This window comes from Bos javanicus, chromosome 22 (genome assembly GCF_032452875.1).
Source record: "Bos javanicus breed banteng chromosome 22, ARS-OSU_banteng_1.0, whole genome shotgun sequence".
Lineage (NCBI taxonomy): Eukaryota > Metazoa > Chordata > Mammalia > Artiodactyla > Bovidae > Bos > Bos javanicus.
In genome coordinates, this window is record NC_083889.1 from 51,428,055 (window position 1) to 51,445,390 (window position 17,336).

Here is a 17,336-nt window from a genome sequence, read left to right on the forward strand (position 1 = left end):
CATTCTGTGTTTCTTGTGTTTGGCCCCAGAGAGTTGAGGTGGTCACACGCCTCAGCTCATGGCAAGTGATCATCGTTGGTTTGGGCAAGTCCAAACCCCCACCATCTTACACATCTTATTTTAATCGTCCATGACCATTGCCTTCCCTTCGTTCCATAGGCAACCACTCAGTCTGTTGTGTTCTTTCATTTCTGTGTGTTGCAAAGTTTATAGTCTGTGGGCAATATGAACCCCCTTACTTTTTATTCTAAATTTTTATTTATTTATTTTTGGCTGTGCTGGGTTTTCATTGCAGTGCACAGGCCTTTTTTTTTAGCTGTCCCATGGACAGAGGAGCCTGGTAGGCTGCAGTCCATGGGGTCACTAGGAGTCGGACACGACTAAGCGACTTCCCTTTCACTTTTCACTTTCATGCATTGGAGAGGGAAATGGCAACCCACTCCAGTGTTCTTGCCTGGAGAATCCCGGGGACGGGGAGCCTGGTGGGCTGTCTCTGGGGTCGCACAGAGTCGGACACGACTGAAGCGACTTAGCAGCAGCAGCAGCAGCAGTGGGGGCTAATCTCTAGTTGCAGTGTGAGGGCTTCCCAGTCTGGTGGCTTCTCTTGTTGCAGAGCATGGGCTCTAGGGCATGGCGGCTTCAGTAGTTGGGATTCCTGGGCTCTAGAGCCAAGACCCAATAGTTGTGGTCCACGGGCTTAGCTGCTCTGAGGCATGGGGGATCTTCCCAGACCAGGGATTGAACCTGTGTCCCCTGCATTGGCAGGTGAATTCTTATCCACTGCACCACCAGGGAAGAGGACTGCAAAATCTATTCTGATAGCTTTAAAAAACAGGAAGATTTATTCCATTAAAGTTTAAGGTAATTATTGGATTTCTGGGATTGTATTCAATATTTGCTCTCTTATTTTGTGCTTTATATTTGTCTCCTCTGTTCTAAATTTCTTTCTTTCTCACTTACTGTATTGCCTTTTTTTTTTTAATTCCATTTTTTCTTCTATTGTTTACTTCTTTTTCAATTTGTATGCTTTCATTGTTTTTTTCTTGCCTTATCACACTGGTCAGAATCTCCAGTACAATGATGAAAAAAGTGAGAACAACAAAAAAAAGTAATAAGAGACATCCTTGTCTTGTTCTCCATTTCAGGGAGAAAGCATTCACTATTAGGTACATTAGCTGTGGCTTTCCATGCTACTGCTAAGTCGCTTCAGTCATGTCCAACTCTGTGCGACCCCATAGACCGCAGCCCATCAGGCTCCCCCGTCCCTGGGATTCTCCAGGCAAGAACACTGGAGTGGGTTGCCATTTCCTTCTCCAATGCATGAAAGTGAAAAGTGAAAGTGAAGTCACTCAGTCGTGTCCGACTCCTAGTGACCCCATGGACTGCAGCCTACCAGGCTCCTCCGTCCATGGGATTTTCCAGGCAAGAGTACTGGAGTGGGGTACCATTGCCTTCTCCGTGGCTTTCCATACCTGCCCTTTATCAGGTGGAGGAAGTTCCTTTCTGTTCCTAGTTTCCTTGGACTTTTAATCATGAAGTAAGTTTGCATTTAGTTAAGTATTTTCTTGCATCTTTAGAGATAATTAGATGATTTTTCTATTTTTATTCTGTTAATATGGTAAATTACATTCATCTCATTCTTAAGAAATATTTTCTCTGAGCTGGATTCAAGTTGATGGTTATTTTCTCTGGCTTCCTTTATCTCTAGAGATACCAGTTCAATAGTCAGTTGTCCAGCATTTAAAAACACTCTTTTTTCTTCCCCTTTGACAGATTTGTAAGATTATTTTTTTTCTTGACTTTGGTATTCTTCAGTTACACCATGATATATTGAAGTATAGATTTATTTTTATAAGATTTTTTTTTATGTTGACCATTTTTTAAAAATCTTTATTGAATTTGTTACAATATTATTGCTTTTATTTTATGCTTTGGTTTTTTGTGAGATCTTGCCTTCCCAACCAGGGATCTAACCTGCTCCCTCTGCATTGGAAGGCGAAGTCTTAACCACTGGACTGCTAGAGAAGTCCCTAGATTTCTTTTTATTTATGCTAATGTGGATTTGGTGAGCTTCTTAAATCTGTGGTTTAGTGTCTTTCATTAGTTCTAGAAAATTCTCTGCTACTCTTCAATATTAGCCTTCCTTCTCCTTTCCTTCTGGAACTCATTTAGACATGCTGCATCTTCTGCTCCAGTGTCCACATTTCCTAGTCTGTCTCTTCCATATTTTTGTCTCTGTTGCATTCCAGATTATGTCTTCTAACCTTTTAGTTAATTTAATTCTTCATATATGTTTAATCTGCTATTAAACTCATTCCTTGAGGTTGTTTTTTACTCTGTTGTAACATAAAATTCACATGCAGAAAAGTGCATTAAAATAAATGTACAGCTCAGTGATTTATCATAAAGCAAATATCTGCATAACCACTATTCAGGTCAAGACAGCAGCCGTCCCCTTGAGCTCACTCTCAATCACTGTCTCTCATCCCTCTAAGATAGTGTTGATTCTGTTATATAGCCTTGCTTTTCTTTAGAGTTATAATACCCAAACATGCATCTCTAAGTTCTACAGCTTAGTTTTTTTTTTATGTTTATTTTTATTTTATTTGTCTGCATCAGGTCTTGGTTGGCTGGGTCTTAGTTGTACCACGAGGGATCTTTTTATGCGGCATGCAAACTCTTAGTTGTGGCATGTGGGATCTGGTTGCCTGAGCAGGGATCAAACCCAGGCTTCCTGTGTTAGGAGCGTGGAGTCTTAGCTACTGGACCACCAGGGAAGTCCATGCTATACTATGCTAAGTCACTTCAGTCGTGTCCGACTCTGTCCGACCCCATAGACGGCAGCCCACTGGGCTCCCCCGTCCCTGGGATTCTCCAGGCAAGAATACTGGAGTGGGTTGCCATTTCCTTCTCCAATGCATGAAAGTGAAAAGTGAAAGTGAAGTTGCTCAGTCGTGTCCGACTCTTAGCGACCCCATGGATTGCAGCCTAACAGGCTCTTCCGTCCATGGGATTTTCCAAGCAAGAGTACTGGAGTGGGGTGCCATTGCCTTCTCCGGAAGTCCCTATAGTAGAGTTTTTATTGGGGTTGGAGGCAGTATATATCATACATTCATAAAAGTACACAAATATGAAGCATACAGCTCGGTGAATTATTGAAATTTAAATACATTCAACTCCACGAAACCACCACCTGTCTGGGGCAAGAATTAACACATCATGGAATCTTGGAAACCCCCTCGGGTTACTTCCCAATCAGTATGCCCTCTGTTATCCCCAAGCGTAACATTTAACTGCTCTGTTACTCAACACACACAGACATACACGTGACATCATACCTGTATTTCTTATCTGGTTTCTTTCACCATGTAAGTTTCATCCATACTGTGTTGTTTGTTCCTTTCCATTGGTGTATGTTAGGTTTTTAGACCACAGTTGATGCTTTGTAATGTTGGTGGATATCTGGATTGTTTCCTTTTTTGGGAGGGGTATTGCAAATAATGCAGCTCTGAGCATCTTTGTACATATCTTTTGGTGCACATATTATGCATTTCTGTTACTTTTAAAATGATTTTTATTTATTCATTTATTTTTTTGGCTGTGCTGGGTCTTCCTTGCTGTGTGGACTTCTTCTCTAGTTGCAGTGGCGAGTGGGGGCTATTCTCCAGTTGTAGCGTGAGGGCTTCTCATGGTGGTGGCTTCTCACTGCAGAGCACAGGCTCTAGGCGTGTGGGCTGCAGCAATTGCTGCACATGGGCTTCGTAATTGTGGCTCCTGGGCTCTAGAGCACGGCCTGAGTAGTTGGGGCACACCAGCTTAGTTGCTCCTTGGCATGTGGGATCTTCCTAGACCAGGGATGAAACCTGTGTCTGCTTCGGTTTGGCAGGTAAAGTCTTTGCCACTGAGCCACCACAGAAGCCCCTGTATGCTTTAAGTATGCATAGTAGTAGTTGTATAAGTCAGTAGAGATCGTTTCATTTGTTAATACGTTATTGACTAGAGATGTATCAGTACGTTTTTAGAAAATGATACAATCACTATGTGAAGTTGTTGGAGCTTAAAATTGACCAAGGGTTTATTATGTGACTTAGGACTGTTGTTACCATTCACATTTTGCTTTGTTTTTGTTCCAACCTGTGTATATTATAAACACAAAGTTATTACTGTGAAATTTCCAAAACTGACACATCACGAAATTTTCAGTGAAGAAGAATTTTTCGGTGAATTTTTTAAAGATACTTTCTCTGATTGTCCAAGCAACATTTATACTATAGTGTCTCAGAAAATGATAGTTCTCTCACTCTACAATGACAGGTTTGCTACAGATTGAGTATCCACATGTGTAGATGTCTCTAGGCTCTCTGTTACATTATGTTGACTATCCTTGGGCTAAAGCAGACTTATAATTACTGTGTCTTTATATTATGCTTTGATATTCTTCAATATTGTCTTAGTTATTTTTAGTCTTTTGTATTTCCATATAAATTTTAGAATCAGCTTCTCAAGAAAACCAGCTTCGATTGCATTGATTTATACTGTTTTTGTAGAATTGACTTTTTACTTGAGTTTTCCAGTCCATCAGCATAGCATATCTGTCCATGTATGTAGGTTTTCTTTCATTTATTCATTTTTTCTTTTCCTGTTTGGCAGCTCAGTGTGGCTTGTGGAATCATAGTTTCCAACCAGGGATTGAACCCAAGTCCTTGGCAGTGAAAGCATGGAGTCCTAACCGCTGGGAGTTCCTGGTTTCTGCTGTTTTGATAGTGATGCTAAGAACCTTCTTTTATAAATCTCTGGTGCCTTTTAGAAGGAATATCTTTCTTGTGGGAAAATATCTAGGAGTGGAAATCCTGAGGCACTGGGGGCATGTGTCCAGTTTTGACAGAAACATCCAGCACTTGTTACCATTTACACTCCCACCAGCCAGATGAGAGCGTCAGATTTGCCCCACACCCTCTCCAAACTTGGTATTGTAAATGTTTCTTTAAAAATTGAGGTATAAGTACATAAATGGTTCATTTGAATCAAGTTTTAATAAATGTATACTTCTCATATTTAACACTTTAGTTAAGATACAGTTTAGTTGCCAAGTCATGTCTGTCTCTTTGCGACCCCACGGACAGTAGCCCGTCAGTCCTCTGTCCGTGGGATTCTCCAGGCAAGAATACTGGAATAGGTTTCCATTTCCTTCTCCGGGAGATCTTTCCAACCCAGGGATTGAAACTGCGTCTCCTGAGTTGGCAGGCGGATTCTTTACCACTGAGCCACCGGGGCACCAGGCAATAAGATACAGATTATTGCTGATTCCTAGAAAGGTTCAATTTCTGTAGTTTTGGTGGCTGGGTAGTAATATCTCATTGTGTTGTTTTCTTTTAAGATTTTGGTTTTTTGGAACTTCCCTGGTGGTCCAGTGGTTAAGAATCCGCCTTCCAATACAGGGGTTGCGGCCTTGATCCCTGCTTGGGGAACTAAGATCCCCCACGTTGCGGGGTGACTAAGCCTGTGTGCTACAACCAGGACCTGACGTGGCCATATAAATGAAAACTTTTTTGGAGAAGGAAATGGCAGCCCACTCCAGTGTTCTTGCCTAGAGAATCCCATGGACAGAGGAGCCTGATGAGCTACAGTCCACGGGGTCACAAAGAGTCGGACATGACTTAGCACCTAAACAACTCAGACTCTTCAGGTAATTTCATTGTTAGTAACCCAATATAAGAATGTTTTCTATATTACTCATTTTTTGTTGTTGTTCCAGTTGAGACAGAATCTCATCAAATCCCAACATCTCTCCTCGGGAGAGAATGTCATAGGCCAAGGACGTGGGTAGGGCTTGAGGAGAGAGCAGTTATAAACACAGATCTCTCTGTGTTCATTCTTGTGTTGAAGTTAAGAGGCAAGATGACTGGCAGTGGGATTCCTTCTCAGGATCACGTCTGCTGCCACATTAGTTAATACGAGAGCACTTTAATCTGAAGGATGATACTGTAACTTGATTGAACTGATTCACTTTTAATTATCGATAGCTGTTTTATTTAATACCCTCCTTCATACTGGGGACCACTGTAAACCTCTCAGATGACTTGTATTTTTGTAGCGCTACGAGATTTATTTACATCCCTATAAAGAGAACTGGATGTTTGCTTGAACTCTGGAGGTATACGTGTATATATTTGATATGCAATGTTTTGTACTTGATGTCAGTGTACTTGGACTGTGATTACCCCCGTGTACTGGGTGGCAGGGGCGCTGAGTGGTTTCTCCTGAGAAGAGCTCACGTGGAGACCCGAGTTCTTCCCAAAAGCTTTTCGTTGTGGGAGATCTGCTGCTAGGACCTCGGGGATGGGTCCCGGTCCGTGTTTAAGAGAGCGAATTCCTCTGCTCTGAGATGCCACTCGAGAACTCTGGAGAATGAAGGACAATCAACTTCTTTTTTATTTTTTTTTTTTTTTTGATTTTTTTTTTTTTTTTGGAGAATGGCATTGAAACATGTAAGGACAATCAACTTCAAGAGTGTCTGGTTTCTACCAGCTGCTGGAACAGAATTCCATGGGTAGCGTTCCTGCGCCTCTCAAGGATGCCAGGTAACACCTGTCCTTGAGGACTCTACTGTGAGGGAGAACTCAGTTGGGAAAGCTGGAGTCAGCTCTGGGCTGTTCACAGGGGCAGGTGGACTGGAGGGCTGGAGTTCCTGCAGCCGGTATGGGTCTCAGGGCTTTCACCCAGCTGTGTGCACCAGCAGAGTCTGGTTTAGCCTCTGGCTGCTGAGAATGCACACTGAACTGATGGGTCCTTGGAGGAGGCTATGCCCTGCAGAAGCAGGAGCAGCTCTTTTCTTGGCCCTGCCTGGCTGCCCACCCGTACCCCCAGAAGACCAGTCAGTACTTCAGGGAAGCATCCAGTGAAATACCAAACAGCTTCTGATGAACTTCCACTGGAGGTCAGCATCTGGGAAAAAAAAGTCAATCCTTTGCCCAGTTGTTTCATATCATCTCTGTCGTTGGGCTTTGACAGATGTCCTGCCCACCGTTTTATTTCCTGTGGGTCAGCCTCCCCAGGTAGCGGGATGGAAGAGCAAGAAAGTCTGCCCTTCGCCACACGAACAGCCATTGACCCAGAGTGGAGGGTGTGTGGGCAGTCACTGGCACAAGTGTGTGGTTTCCAGCTCAGCTGACAGTGGGGGCTCAGAAGGGCACGGAGTGGGGAGGGTCCACAACTCTTAGCCACCTGCCAGACTGAAGGCCAGAGGCAACTTGTAAAATTAGGCACGATCTTCACTCCTCATGCCCTTTCTCTTTTAGACCCATTCACTGGTGAATGGTCCCTCAAGGCTGAAGGATCTGTTGCCATTGCGGGGAGGGCAGAGAGCTTACCCTCTAATTTCTACACCAATCTCAACCCTGTGGTTTTCTCAGTATCTATTGTGTGAGCTACTGACGTGACCTCTTCCTCCCTCTGATTGAAAGCTCACCCAGCATTTCTGGATTGTAGAATTCTTATCTCCTGCCTTGTTATTTTGGGAATTTTTAATCTCTTTGCTTTTGTTTTTGAGAAGTAACCTAAAAACTTCCTACAACAGTAAATAAAATGGTACTGGTACTACCTTTCAAAAAAAAAAAAAAAGAAAACTTTTTTAAAAAGATTTCAGTCTTTTGAAATTTATTGAGACTCATTTTATGGCTTAGAATATCCTGTACCTTGGTGAGTGTTTCAGATATATTTTGCAGTTGTTACTGCTACTGCTAAGTCACTTCAGTCATGTCCGACTCTGTGCGACCCCGTAGACGGCAGCCCACCAGGCTCCCCGTCCCTGGGATTCTCCAGGCAAGAACACTGGAGTGGGTTGCCATTTCCTTCTCCAATGCATGCAAGTGAAAAATGAAAGTGAAGTTGCTTAGTTGTGTCCGACTCTTAGCGATCCCATGGACTGCAGCCTACCAGGCTCCTCCATCCATAGGATTTTCCAGGCAAGAGTACTGGAGTAGGGTGCCATTGCCTTCTCCCTGCAGTTGTTAAGTGTACTCTTTATAAGTGTCAGTTAGGTCAAGTTGTTGATAATAGTGTTTAGATCTTTTTTATCCTTATTGGGTTTTGTTATTCTTGTGTTGTTGATTACCAAGAGATTACAGATATGTTTATTCTTTTAGTTCTATCAGTATTCGCTTCATGAGGTCTAATACTTTGTTATTAGGTGCATACGTATCTAGGATTGTTTCTACTTTCTGATGAATTGCTCATTTTATTATGTCTGATACTCCCTTTATCTCTTGTAATACTATAACCCCAAAGACAGTATTTTATTCCCTTTCTTTCTTTTTAAAATTTATTTAGATTATAGTTGATTTACAATGTTGTGTTAGTTGCAGATATTCAGCAAAGTGATTCAGTTATACATATCCATATGTACCTTCTTTTCCAGATTCTTTACCCATGTGGGGTATTACAGAATATTGAGTAGAGTTGCGTGTGCTGAACAGTAGGTCCTTTTTGGTTATCTATTTGATATGTAGTAATGTGTATATGTCATTTCAAGCTCCCGATTTGTTCTTCCCACCCTGATTTCCTCTTTGGTAACCATAAGTTTGTTTTTGAAATCTGCGAGTCTGTTTTGTATATAAGTTGGTTCAGGTTGTTGCCATGTCTTGATATTATAAATAGTCCTGCAGTGAGCATTGGGGTCCGTGTATTTTTTCGAATTATGGTTTCTTCCAGATATATACCCAGGAGTGGGATTGCTGGATCTTAGAGTAGTTCTGTTTTTATTTTTTTAAGGAACCTCCATACTGTTCTCCATAGTGATTGTCCCAATTTACATCCCCGTCAACAGTGTAGGAGGGTTCCCTTTTCGCCATACCCTCTCCAACATTTATTGTTGGTAGACTATTTTTTTGGCCATGGGGCGTGTGAGATCTTACTTTCCTGACCAGATTGAACCTGTGCCCCTGCAGTGGAAATGCAGAGCCCTCAGCCCTAGACCGTCAAGAAAGTCCCCCGCATTATTAATTCCATGTTGTTTTTGGCCGTACTACGCGGCACGTGGAACTTCCCTACCCAGGGACAGAACCCGTGCCCTCTCCCGTGGAAGCCTGCACTCAACTCCTGGAACACCAGGAAGTTGCTAGACCTTTCAATGATGCCCATTCTGACTGGTGTGAGGCGAGACTTTGTAGTTTTGATTTGCATTTCCCTATGATGTTGAACATCTTTTCATGTGCTTTTTGGCTATCTGTATGTCTTTAGAGAAATGTAGAATTTTTTTCATGGTTATCTAAAAAAATTTTATACAATTTTTAAAGGTTACTTTCCATTATAGTTATTACAAAATATTGGCTATATTCGCCATGGTGTACAATACAACCTTGAGCCTATCTTACATCCAATAGTTTGTACTCCCACACTGCCACCCCTGTGGTGCCCCTCTCCCGCCTCCCCACTGGTAACTACTACTTTGTTCTTTGTATATGTGAGTCTGCTTCTCTTTTGCTGTATTCACTGCTGCTGCTGCTGCTAAGTCGCTTCAGTCATATCCGACTGTCTGCGACCCCATAGACGGCAGCCTACTAGGCTCCTCTGTCCCTGGGATTCTGCAGGCAAGAATACTGGAGTGGGTTGCCAGTTACTAGCTGTATTCACTAGTTTGTTGTATTTTTAGATTCCACATATAAGTGATATCCTACAGTATTGACTGACTTATCTCACTTAGCATAATGCTGTCAAGTCCATCCATGGTACTGTAAATGGCAAAATTGCATTCTTTTATGGCTGAATAGTATTCCATTGTGTACATGAATGTGTGCACACACACATGTATGCACACACCACATCTTCATCCATTCATCTGTGGATGGACACTGGTTGCTTCTGTACCTTAGCAATTGTAAATAATGCTGCTGTGAACATTGGGGTGCATGCATCTTTTTATTTTATTTTAATTTTTTTTTGCATGCATCTTTTTAAATTAGTGGGTTTTTTTTTTTTTTTTTTTGATGTATACCAAGGAGTAAAACTGCTGGGTCATATGTTAGTTCTCTTTTCAGGGTTTTTGTTCTTTTGTTTTGACTATGCCGAGTAGCATGCAAGATCTTAGTTCCCCAACTGGGGGTCGAAGCCCAGCCCTTGGCAGTTAGAGCCCAGAGTCGTAGCCTCTAGACTGCCAGGGAATTCCCTATTTTTAATTTTGTGAGAAACCTCCATACTGTTTACCACAGTGGCTACACCCATTCCCAGCAATAGGGCCAAAGAGTTCCCTTTTCTCCGTATTCTTGCCAACGTTTTTTATTTGTGTTCTTTTGATGATAGCTGTCTGGATTGGTGTGAGGCGATATGTCATTGTGGTTTTGATTTGCATTTCCCAAAGACAGTATTTTAGTTGTCTTTTTTGCCTTTATCAGTATATTTATTTTCTTTTCCTTCGGGTTTAAGTTTCATCTGAGACCTGTTCCTTCTACCTTTCATACAGGTAGACTGGTGTCAAATTTTCTTGGCTTTTGTTTGTTTGAAAATGTCTTTGTTTTACATTCCTTCTTAAAGGATTTTTTCCTGGTATGGATTAATAGGTTGGAAGGTATAAAGTTTCAGCAAAGTTCAGCATCTTGAAGCTTTCATTCCATTGTCTTCTAACGTCTGTTGTTTCTGTTGAGAAATCAGATGATGGTTTTATTATTGCTCCTTTGCCAGTAGCATGTCTTTTCTCTAATTTTCAAGTTTTTTCTCTTCATGTTTGGTTTTTACGTTTTACTGTAATGTACCTAGGTGTGTTTTTCTTTGAATTTTTGCTGCTTGGGGCTTAAGATATTTCGGAAATCTGGCTTGGTTTTTTTGTTTGTTTTCTGCCAGTTTTGGAAAATTTGCAGCCATTATTTTTTTTGTTTGTTTTATCATTTTTGCTAGGAAAAAAATAATTTTAATAGCATGCCTCTTTTTAAAGATTGCTTTTACTCCATTCTCACATTTCTTCCTCTGGGACTTTAATTACACATATGTAAGACCTTTTCTTTGAGAGTCCCTTGGACTGCAAGGAGATCCAACCAGTCCATTCTAAATATCAGTCCTGGGTGTTCTTTGGAAGGAGTGATGCTAGAGCTGAAACTCCAGTACTTTGTCGACCTCATGCGAAGAGTTGACTCATTGGAAAAGACTCTGATGTTGGGAGGGATTGGGGGCAGGAGGAGAAGGGGATGACAGAGGATGAGATGGCTGGATGGCATCACTGACTTGATGGATGTGAGTCTGAGTGAACTCTGGGAGTTGGTGATGGACAGGGAGGCCTGGCGTGCTGCGTGCGATTCATGGTGTTGCAAAGAGTTGGACACGACTGAGCGACTGAACTGAACTGAACTGAAGACCTTTTCTACAGCTATTTTCCATATTTCACCTACTGTCTTCTGTATGTACATTTACCATCCTTTTATGTCTCTAGGCTTTAGTGTGTATATATTTGTTTGGGTTTGTCTTCTAGTTGATCGATTATATTGATTATATTATATGTCTAATAACTTACTGATTTTTGCATGATTTTTTAGTTCTAGAATTTTTATTTGTTTCATTTTTGTTTGCCATTCTCCTAAACTGCTGCATCTTTTTTCCTTTGATCTCCTTGAACACAGGTCAGAGTCTGAGAACGGCAGTGTGTGGACACCTGTGGATATTTCTACTGGCGGTCGTTTCCGTTGCTTCTTGTTGTCTAATGTTCTTGTGTTCCTGGAAATCATCAGTTGTGTGCCAGACATTGTATTTGCAGAATGAATTATAGCCATTTGGAGCTCAGGACTTCCTCCAGGAAGGACTGATAACTGCTTTTGCCAGGGACACGAGCACTCTAAGGTCATCTTGGCCTGATTGCAGAGACTGAGGCGAGTAGAAGCTGAGCTCCTTGCTGAGTTTCTCCTTGCTGTTCAGGACCTCGGTGGTTAAGGATCTTCCTGCCACTGATTCATGTCAATATATGGCAAAAACCACCACAATATTATAAAGTGATTAGCCTCCAATTAAACAAACTGAAAAAAAAAAAAAACAACAAAAGAAAGGCAGAATAGAATGAGTAAACATGTGAAACTTTCGGCTAGATACAGAATTTATATGGAACAGAGAAAAGTCTTGATTTATTATCTAAAATATAAAATTATCTTAAAGGCATTTAAAATAAAATTTGAATTAATAATTAAACGACTTTAAACTGTAAGTAGGCTAGACCTCAATAAAATAGTTTTGTTTTAAAAACAAAAAAGAAAAAGGAGAATCTACCTGCCCCTGCAGGAGATGAGAGTGCAATCCCAGGAAGATCCCCAAGAGTAGGAAATGGCAACCCGCACCAGTCTTCTTGCCTAGAGTATTGCCCTTCTGAAATAGGCTGGTGCCCCTAGGAGAAAGGAGGCTTTAAATGCCAGGCCCACCTCCATGGAAGTTTCTTCCCACTCCGCCCCTGCCCGCCTTATCTCAGCTTGGTGTGCTTTACTCTGTTATTGCTGGCCAAAGCCTGCACACTGATTTTTTTGAAAATATTTTTTCCTTTGCTTTACTTGTCCTTCAAATTGAGGATATAGTTATGCCTAATTCTCTTGAATTTTTCTGTTTGTTTCTCAAATTTTTTTTTTTTTGAGAATTTTCAAATACATACAAAAGCAAAGAGATTAATAACCCCATATACCCATTGCTTGCCCCCCTGGTTAGCAATACTCTGCTGCTAATGTTCCACCTACCTTCCACTACTTTTGTTTCCTGGGTCTTTTAAAATCAATCCCAGACATGAAAATGTCTCCTTAAATGTTAGTTTTTTTATCAGTACAAGTGAGTCCTTTATTATGATTATTTTTTAAATAATTATTTATTTGGGTTTAGTTCTATCATGCATGATCTTTTGTCGGGTGTGTGGGCTCTGTAGTTGCCGTGTGTACTCAGGCTGAGTTGCTCACCACGGCATATGGGATCCTAGTTCCCCGCCCAGGATCAAACCCATGTCCTGTGCATCGCCAGGCAGATTCTTAACCACTGGACCACGAGGGAAGTCCCAAGTGAGTCCTTTAAAAAGAAATACGGTCGTATATCTGGAATACACTTGGCACAATTACCACAGTTTATTTAATAGCTTTTAATACTAGTCTTCAGTTGCCTTCACTTGTTTCCCAAATGATTTTTTTGCAGGTGGTTTGTTCAGTTCAAAGTTACTATTATTTTTTTGGGGGGGTGGGATGCTGCGTCACACAGCTTGCAGGATCTTAGTTCCTCTACGAAGGATTGAACCTTGGGCCACAGCAGTGGAAATGCCAGGTCCTAGCCACTGGACCGCCAGGGAACTTCCAGTTACTACTTTTTTTAAAAGCTCTGTGGTACTTATAGCTATTTCAGTTCAGTTCAGTCGCTCAGTCGTGTCCAGCTCTTTGCAACACCATGAATTGCAGCACGCCAGGCCTCCCTGTCCAACACCAACTCCCGGAGTTCACTCAGACTCACATCCATCGACTCAGTGATGCCATCCAGCCATCTCATCCTCTGTCGTCCACTTCTCCTCCTGCCCTCAATCCCTCCCAGCATCAGAGTCTTTTCCAATGAGTCAACGCTTCGCATGAGGTGGCCAAAGTACTGGAGTTTCAGCTTTAGCATCATTCCTTCCAAAGAAATCCCAGGACTGATATTTAGAATGGACTGGTTGGATCTCCTTGCAGTCCAAGGGACTCTCAAGAGTCTTCTCCAACACCACAGTTCAAAAGCATCAATTCTTCGACAGCTTTCTTCACAGTCCAACTCACATCCATACATGACCACAGGAAAAACCATAGCCTTCACTAGACGGACCTTAGTTGGCAAAGTAATGTCTCTGCTTTTGAATATGCTCTCTAGGTTGGTCATAACTTTCCTTCCAAGGAGTAAGCATCTTTTAATTTCATGGCTGTAGTCACCATCCGCAGTTATTTTGGAGCCCCAAAAAATAAAGTCTGACACTATTTCCACTGTTTCCCCATCTACTTCCCATGAAGCGATGGGACCAGATGCCATGATCTTCGTTTTCTGAATGTTGAGCTTTAAGCCAACTTTTTCACTCTCCACTTTCACTTTCATCAAGAGGCGTTTTAGTTCCTCTTCACTTTCTGCCATAAGGGTGGTGTCATCTGCATATCTGAGGTTATTGATATTTCTCCCAGCAATCTTGATTCCAGCTTGTGTTTCTTCCAGCCCAGCGTTTCTCTTGATGTACTCTGCATATAAGTTAAATAAGCAGGGTGACAATATACAGCCTTGACGTACTCCTTTTCCTATTTGGAACCAGTCTGTTGTTCCATGTCCTGTTCTAGCTGTTGCTTCCTGACCTGCATACAAATTTCTCAAGAGGCAGGTCAGGTGGTCTGGTATTCCCATCTCTTGAAGAATTTTCCACAGTTTATTGTGATCCACACAGTCAAAGGCTTTGGCAGAGTCAATAAAGCAGAAATAGATGTTTTTCTGGAACTCTCTTGCTTTTTCCATGATCCAGCCGATGTTGGCAATTTGGTCTCTGGTTCCTCTGCCTTTTCTAAAACCAGCTTGAACATCAGGAAGTTCACGGTTCATGTATTGCTGAAGCCTGGCTTGGAGAATTTTGAGCATTACTTTACTAGCGTGTGAGATGAGTGCAATTGTGCGGTAGTTTGAGCATTCTTTGGCATTGCCTTTCTTTGGGATTGGAATGAAAACTGACCTTTTCCAGTCCTGTGGCTACTGCTGAGTTTTCCAAATTTGCTGGCATATTGAGTGCAGCACTTTCGCAGCATCATCTTTCAGGATTTGAAATAGCTCAACTGGAATTCCATCACCTCCACTAGCTTTGTTCATAGTGATGCCTTCTAAGGCCCACTTGACTTCACATTCCAGGATGTCTGGCTCTAGGTCAGTGATCACACCATCGTGATTATCTGGGTCGTGAAGCTCTTTTTTGTACAGGTCTTCTGTGTATTCTTGCCATCTCTTCTTAATATCTTCTGCTTCTGTTAGGTCCATACCATTTCTGTCCTTTATCGAGCCCATCTTTGCATGAAATGTTCCTTGGTATCTCTAATTTTCTTGAAGAGATCTCTAGTCTTTCCCATTCTGTTGTTTTCCTCTATTTCTTTGCATTGATCACTGAGGAAGCCTTTCTTATCTCTTCTTGCTATTCTTTGGAACTCTGCATTCAGATGCTTATATCTTTCCTTTTCTCCTTTCCTGTTCACTTCTTTTCACAGCTACTTGTAAGGCCTCCCCAGACAGCCATTTTGCTTTTTTGCATTTCTTTTCCATGGGGATGGTCTTGATCCCCGTTTCCTGTACAATGTCACGAACCTCATTCCATAGTTCATCAGGCACTCTATCTATCAGATCTAGGCCCTTAAATCTATTTCTCACTTCCACTGTATAATCATAAGGGATTTGATTTAGGTCATACCTGAATGGTCTAGTGGTTTTCCCTACTTTCTTCCATTTAAGTCTGAATTTGGCAATAAGGAGGTCATGGTCTGAGCCACAGTCAGCTCCTGGTCTTGTTTTTGTTGACTGTATAGAGCTTCTCCATCTTACCTCTTTTCATTCTGTATTTTTGTCTTCTTGCATCTTTTCTCCTTTTCTTCATTAGTCTGGCCAGAGGTCCACCAGCTTTGGTTCTGTTCATCTTCTCTGTTATTTTCTGTGGCTACTATTCTCTTTGACTTTTGCAGTTATCTTTATTAATTCCTTCCTTATTTTGGGAGTCTGTTCTATTACGTTTTTCCTGTCGTCTTTGGCTTCCTACCATATCACTATCGAAGCTCTACATTTCCTTCTAAGAATTCTTTAGCTGTGTTTCACCCGTTTTGACCAGTGGTGTTTTTATTTTCATTTGGTTTTACAGATTTCTCAATATCCTCTCTGATTTCTTATTTAAGCTACAGCTCTTCTGTTGTAATATGTTGGTTTCTTAAGGTATGACAGTTTTTGTTTTTAGCATTTTGTTTTTAACTTTATGACGTGGGTCTTTTGTTACTGATTTATAAGTTCATTCCATTGTAGTTGGAGAAGATAATTTGTACGATAGCTACCTTTTCAGATCTTGAGGCTAGTTTTGTGGCCTCATATGTGTTAGTGTTTAGTTACTCAGTCGTGTCTGACTCTTTGCGACCCCATGGACTGTAGCCCACCAGGCTCCTCTGTCCATGGGGGTTCTCCAGGCAAGAATACTGGAGTGGGTTGCCATTTCCTTCTCCAGGGGATATTCCCGACCCAGGGATTGAACCCAGGTCTCCTGGATTGCAGGGTGGATTCTTTACTGTCTGAGCCGCCTGGGTGGTCTCTCCTAGAGAATGTCCCTTGTGTGCTTTAGAAGGATGTGTGGCTTTGTAGCCTGAAACCCTGGTATGTGTGATATCTGGCCTCTGGAGGCCACCAGGGCCCCACCTTTCTGGCCCATTGTGGGGTTGGCTTTCGTGCATGTTCTGTGTGTGTGCTAAGGTTGTGTTTGTCACTGGTGTGCTGGGTGGGGTGCAGGTGGTTAATTGTGAGATTTCCTGTTTGCAGTATCCTCACTGACGAGTTCGACTCCGGCTTCGACAGTGACCCCGTGGCCAGGTACGTAACCTGCAGTTTCGGTACATCTTCCTGGCAGAGGTGATGGGGGGCTCAAGAGGGCTGCGGGGACTGGGGTGGCACAGAGTCCTTGGGGTATGGCCCCGGAGAAGCTGTCGCCATGTCTGAGCTCCAGGAGCTTTGATTCTTGTGTTGGGAAGTCGTCTTCATCATTGTGCTGGGGATTGGGGTGACTGGTTGACAGCTGAAACGCTGAGGGTGGAGGTTCACATTGACCTTGGTGATGGTGTGGGCTGTAGGTGTAAGTGATGGGAAGGGGGTGACCGTGATGGGGGCGATAGTGGCAAAAGGTGATAGTGATCAGGTGGTGGCAGCAGGGAAGAGGTGTTGGCTACAAGGCTGAGTGGGTGGTGATGGCACGGTGGTGGTGGGATAGAGTGGTGATGAATGATGGTGGCTGTGTGGTACTGGGGCAGGCGTGCGTGTTGATGGTGGAGAGGTTGATGGTAATGGGCACTGTGGTGGCGTGTAGTGGTGTGACAGGCAGATGTATGATAGTAGGTCGTGATGTGGCGATGGGGGACAGTGGCAGGGAGGTGTTGGCGTAATGGTGGCTGTGGTGGTGGTGAGGGGGCAGTGGTGGTGCTGGGGGCATAGTGATGGGGGTACGGGTGTGGTAAAGGTGCTACGATAGCGGATAGTGCACCATGTCATCTCACGGTCTGACATCCAGCCAGTGTGGGCCTCTTCCTGGGGGGCACCAGGGAGGGGTCGGGGCAGCGTCTGAATGGCGTTTCAGATGAAGACCACCACTTCCTGGAGGACGACAGGAA

General features: G+C 42.6%; 1 protein-coding gene across 4 annotated transcripts in view; it reads left to right on the forward strand.

The window, feature by feature from the left end:
• SHISA5 (shisa family member 5) overlaps positions 1–17,336 on the forward strand; it is a 34,348-nt gene that overhangs the window by 10,353 nt on the left and 6,659 nt on the right. For 3 of the 4 annotated variants that reach the window (XM_061396943.1, XM_061396941.1, XM_061396944.1), the window contains one exon: positions 16,495–16,545. The exons of the other annotated variant lie outside the window; for it this stretch is intronic. In XM_061396943.1, the coding sequence (XP_061252927.1) occupies positions 16,495–16,545 (51 nt within the window). The remainder of the gene's footprint in view (positions 1–16,494; positions 16,546–17,336) is intronic. 4 annotated transcript variants of the gene reach the window in all.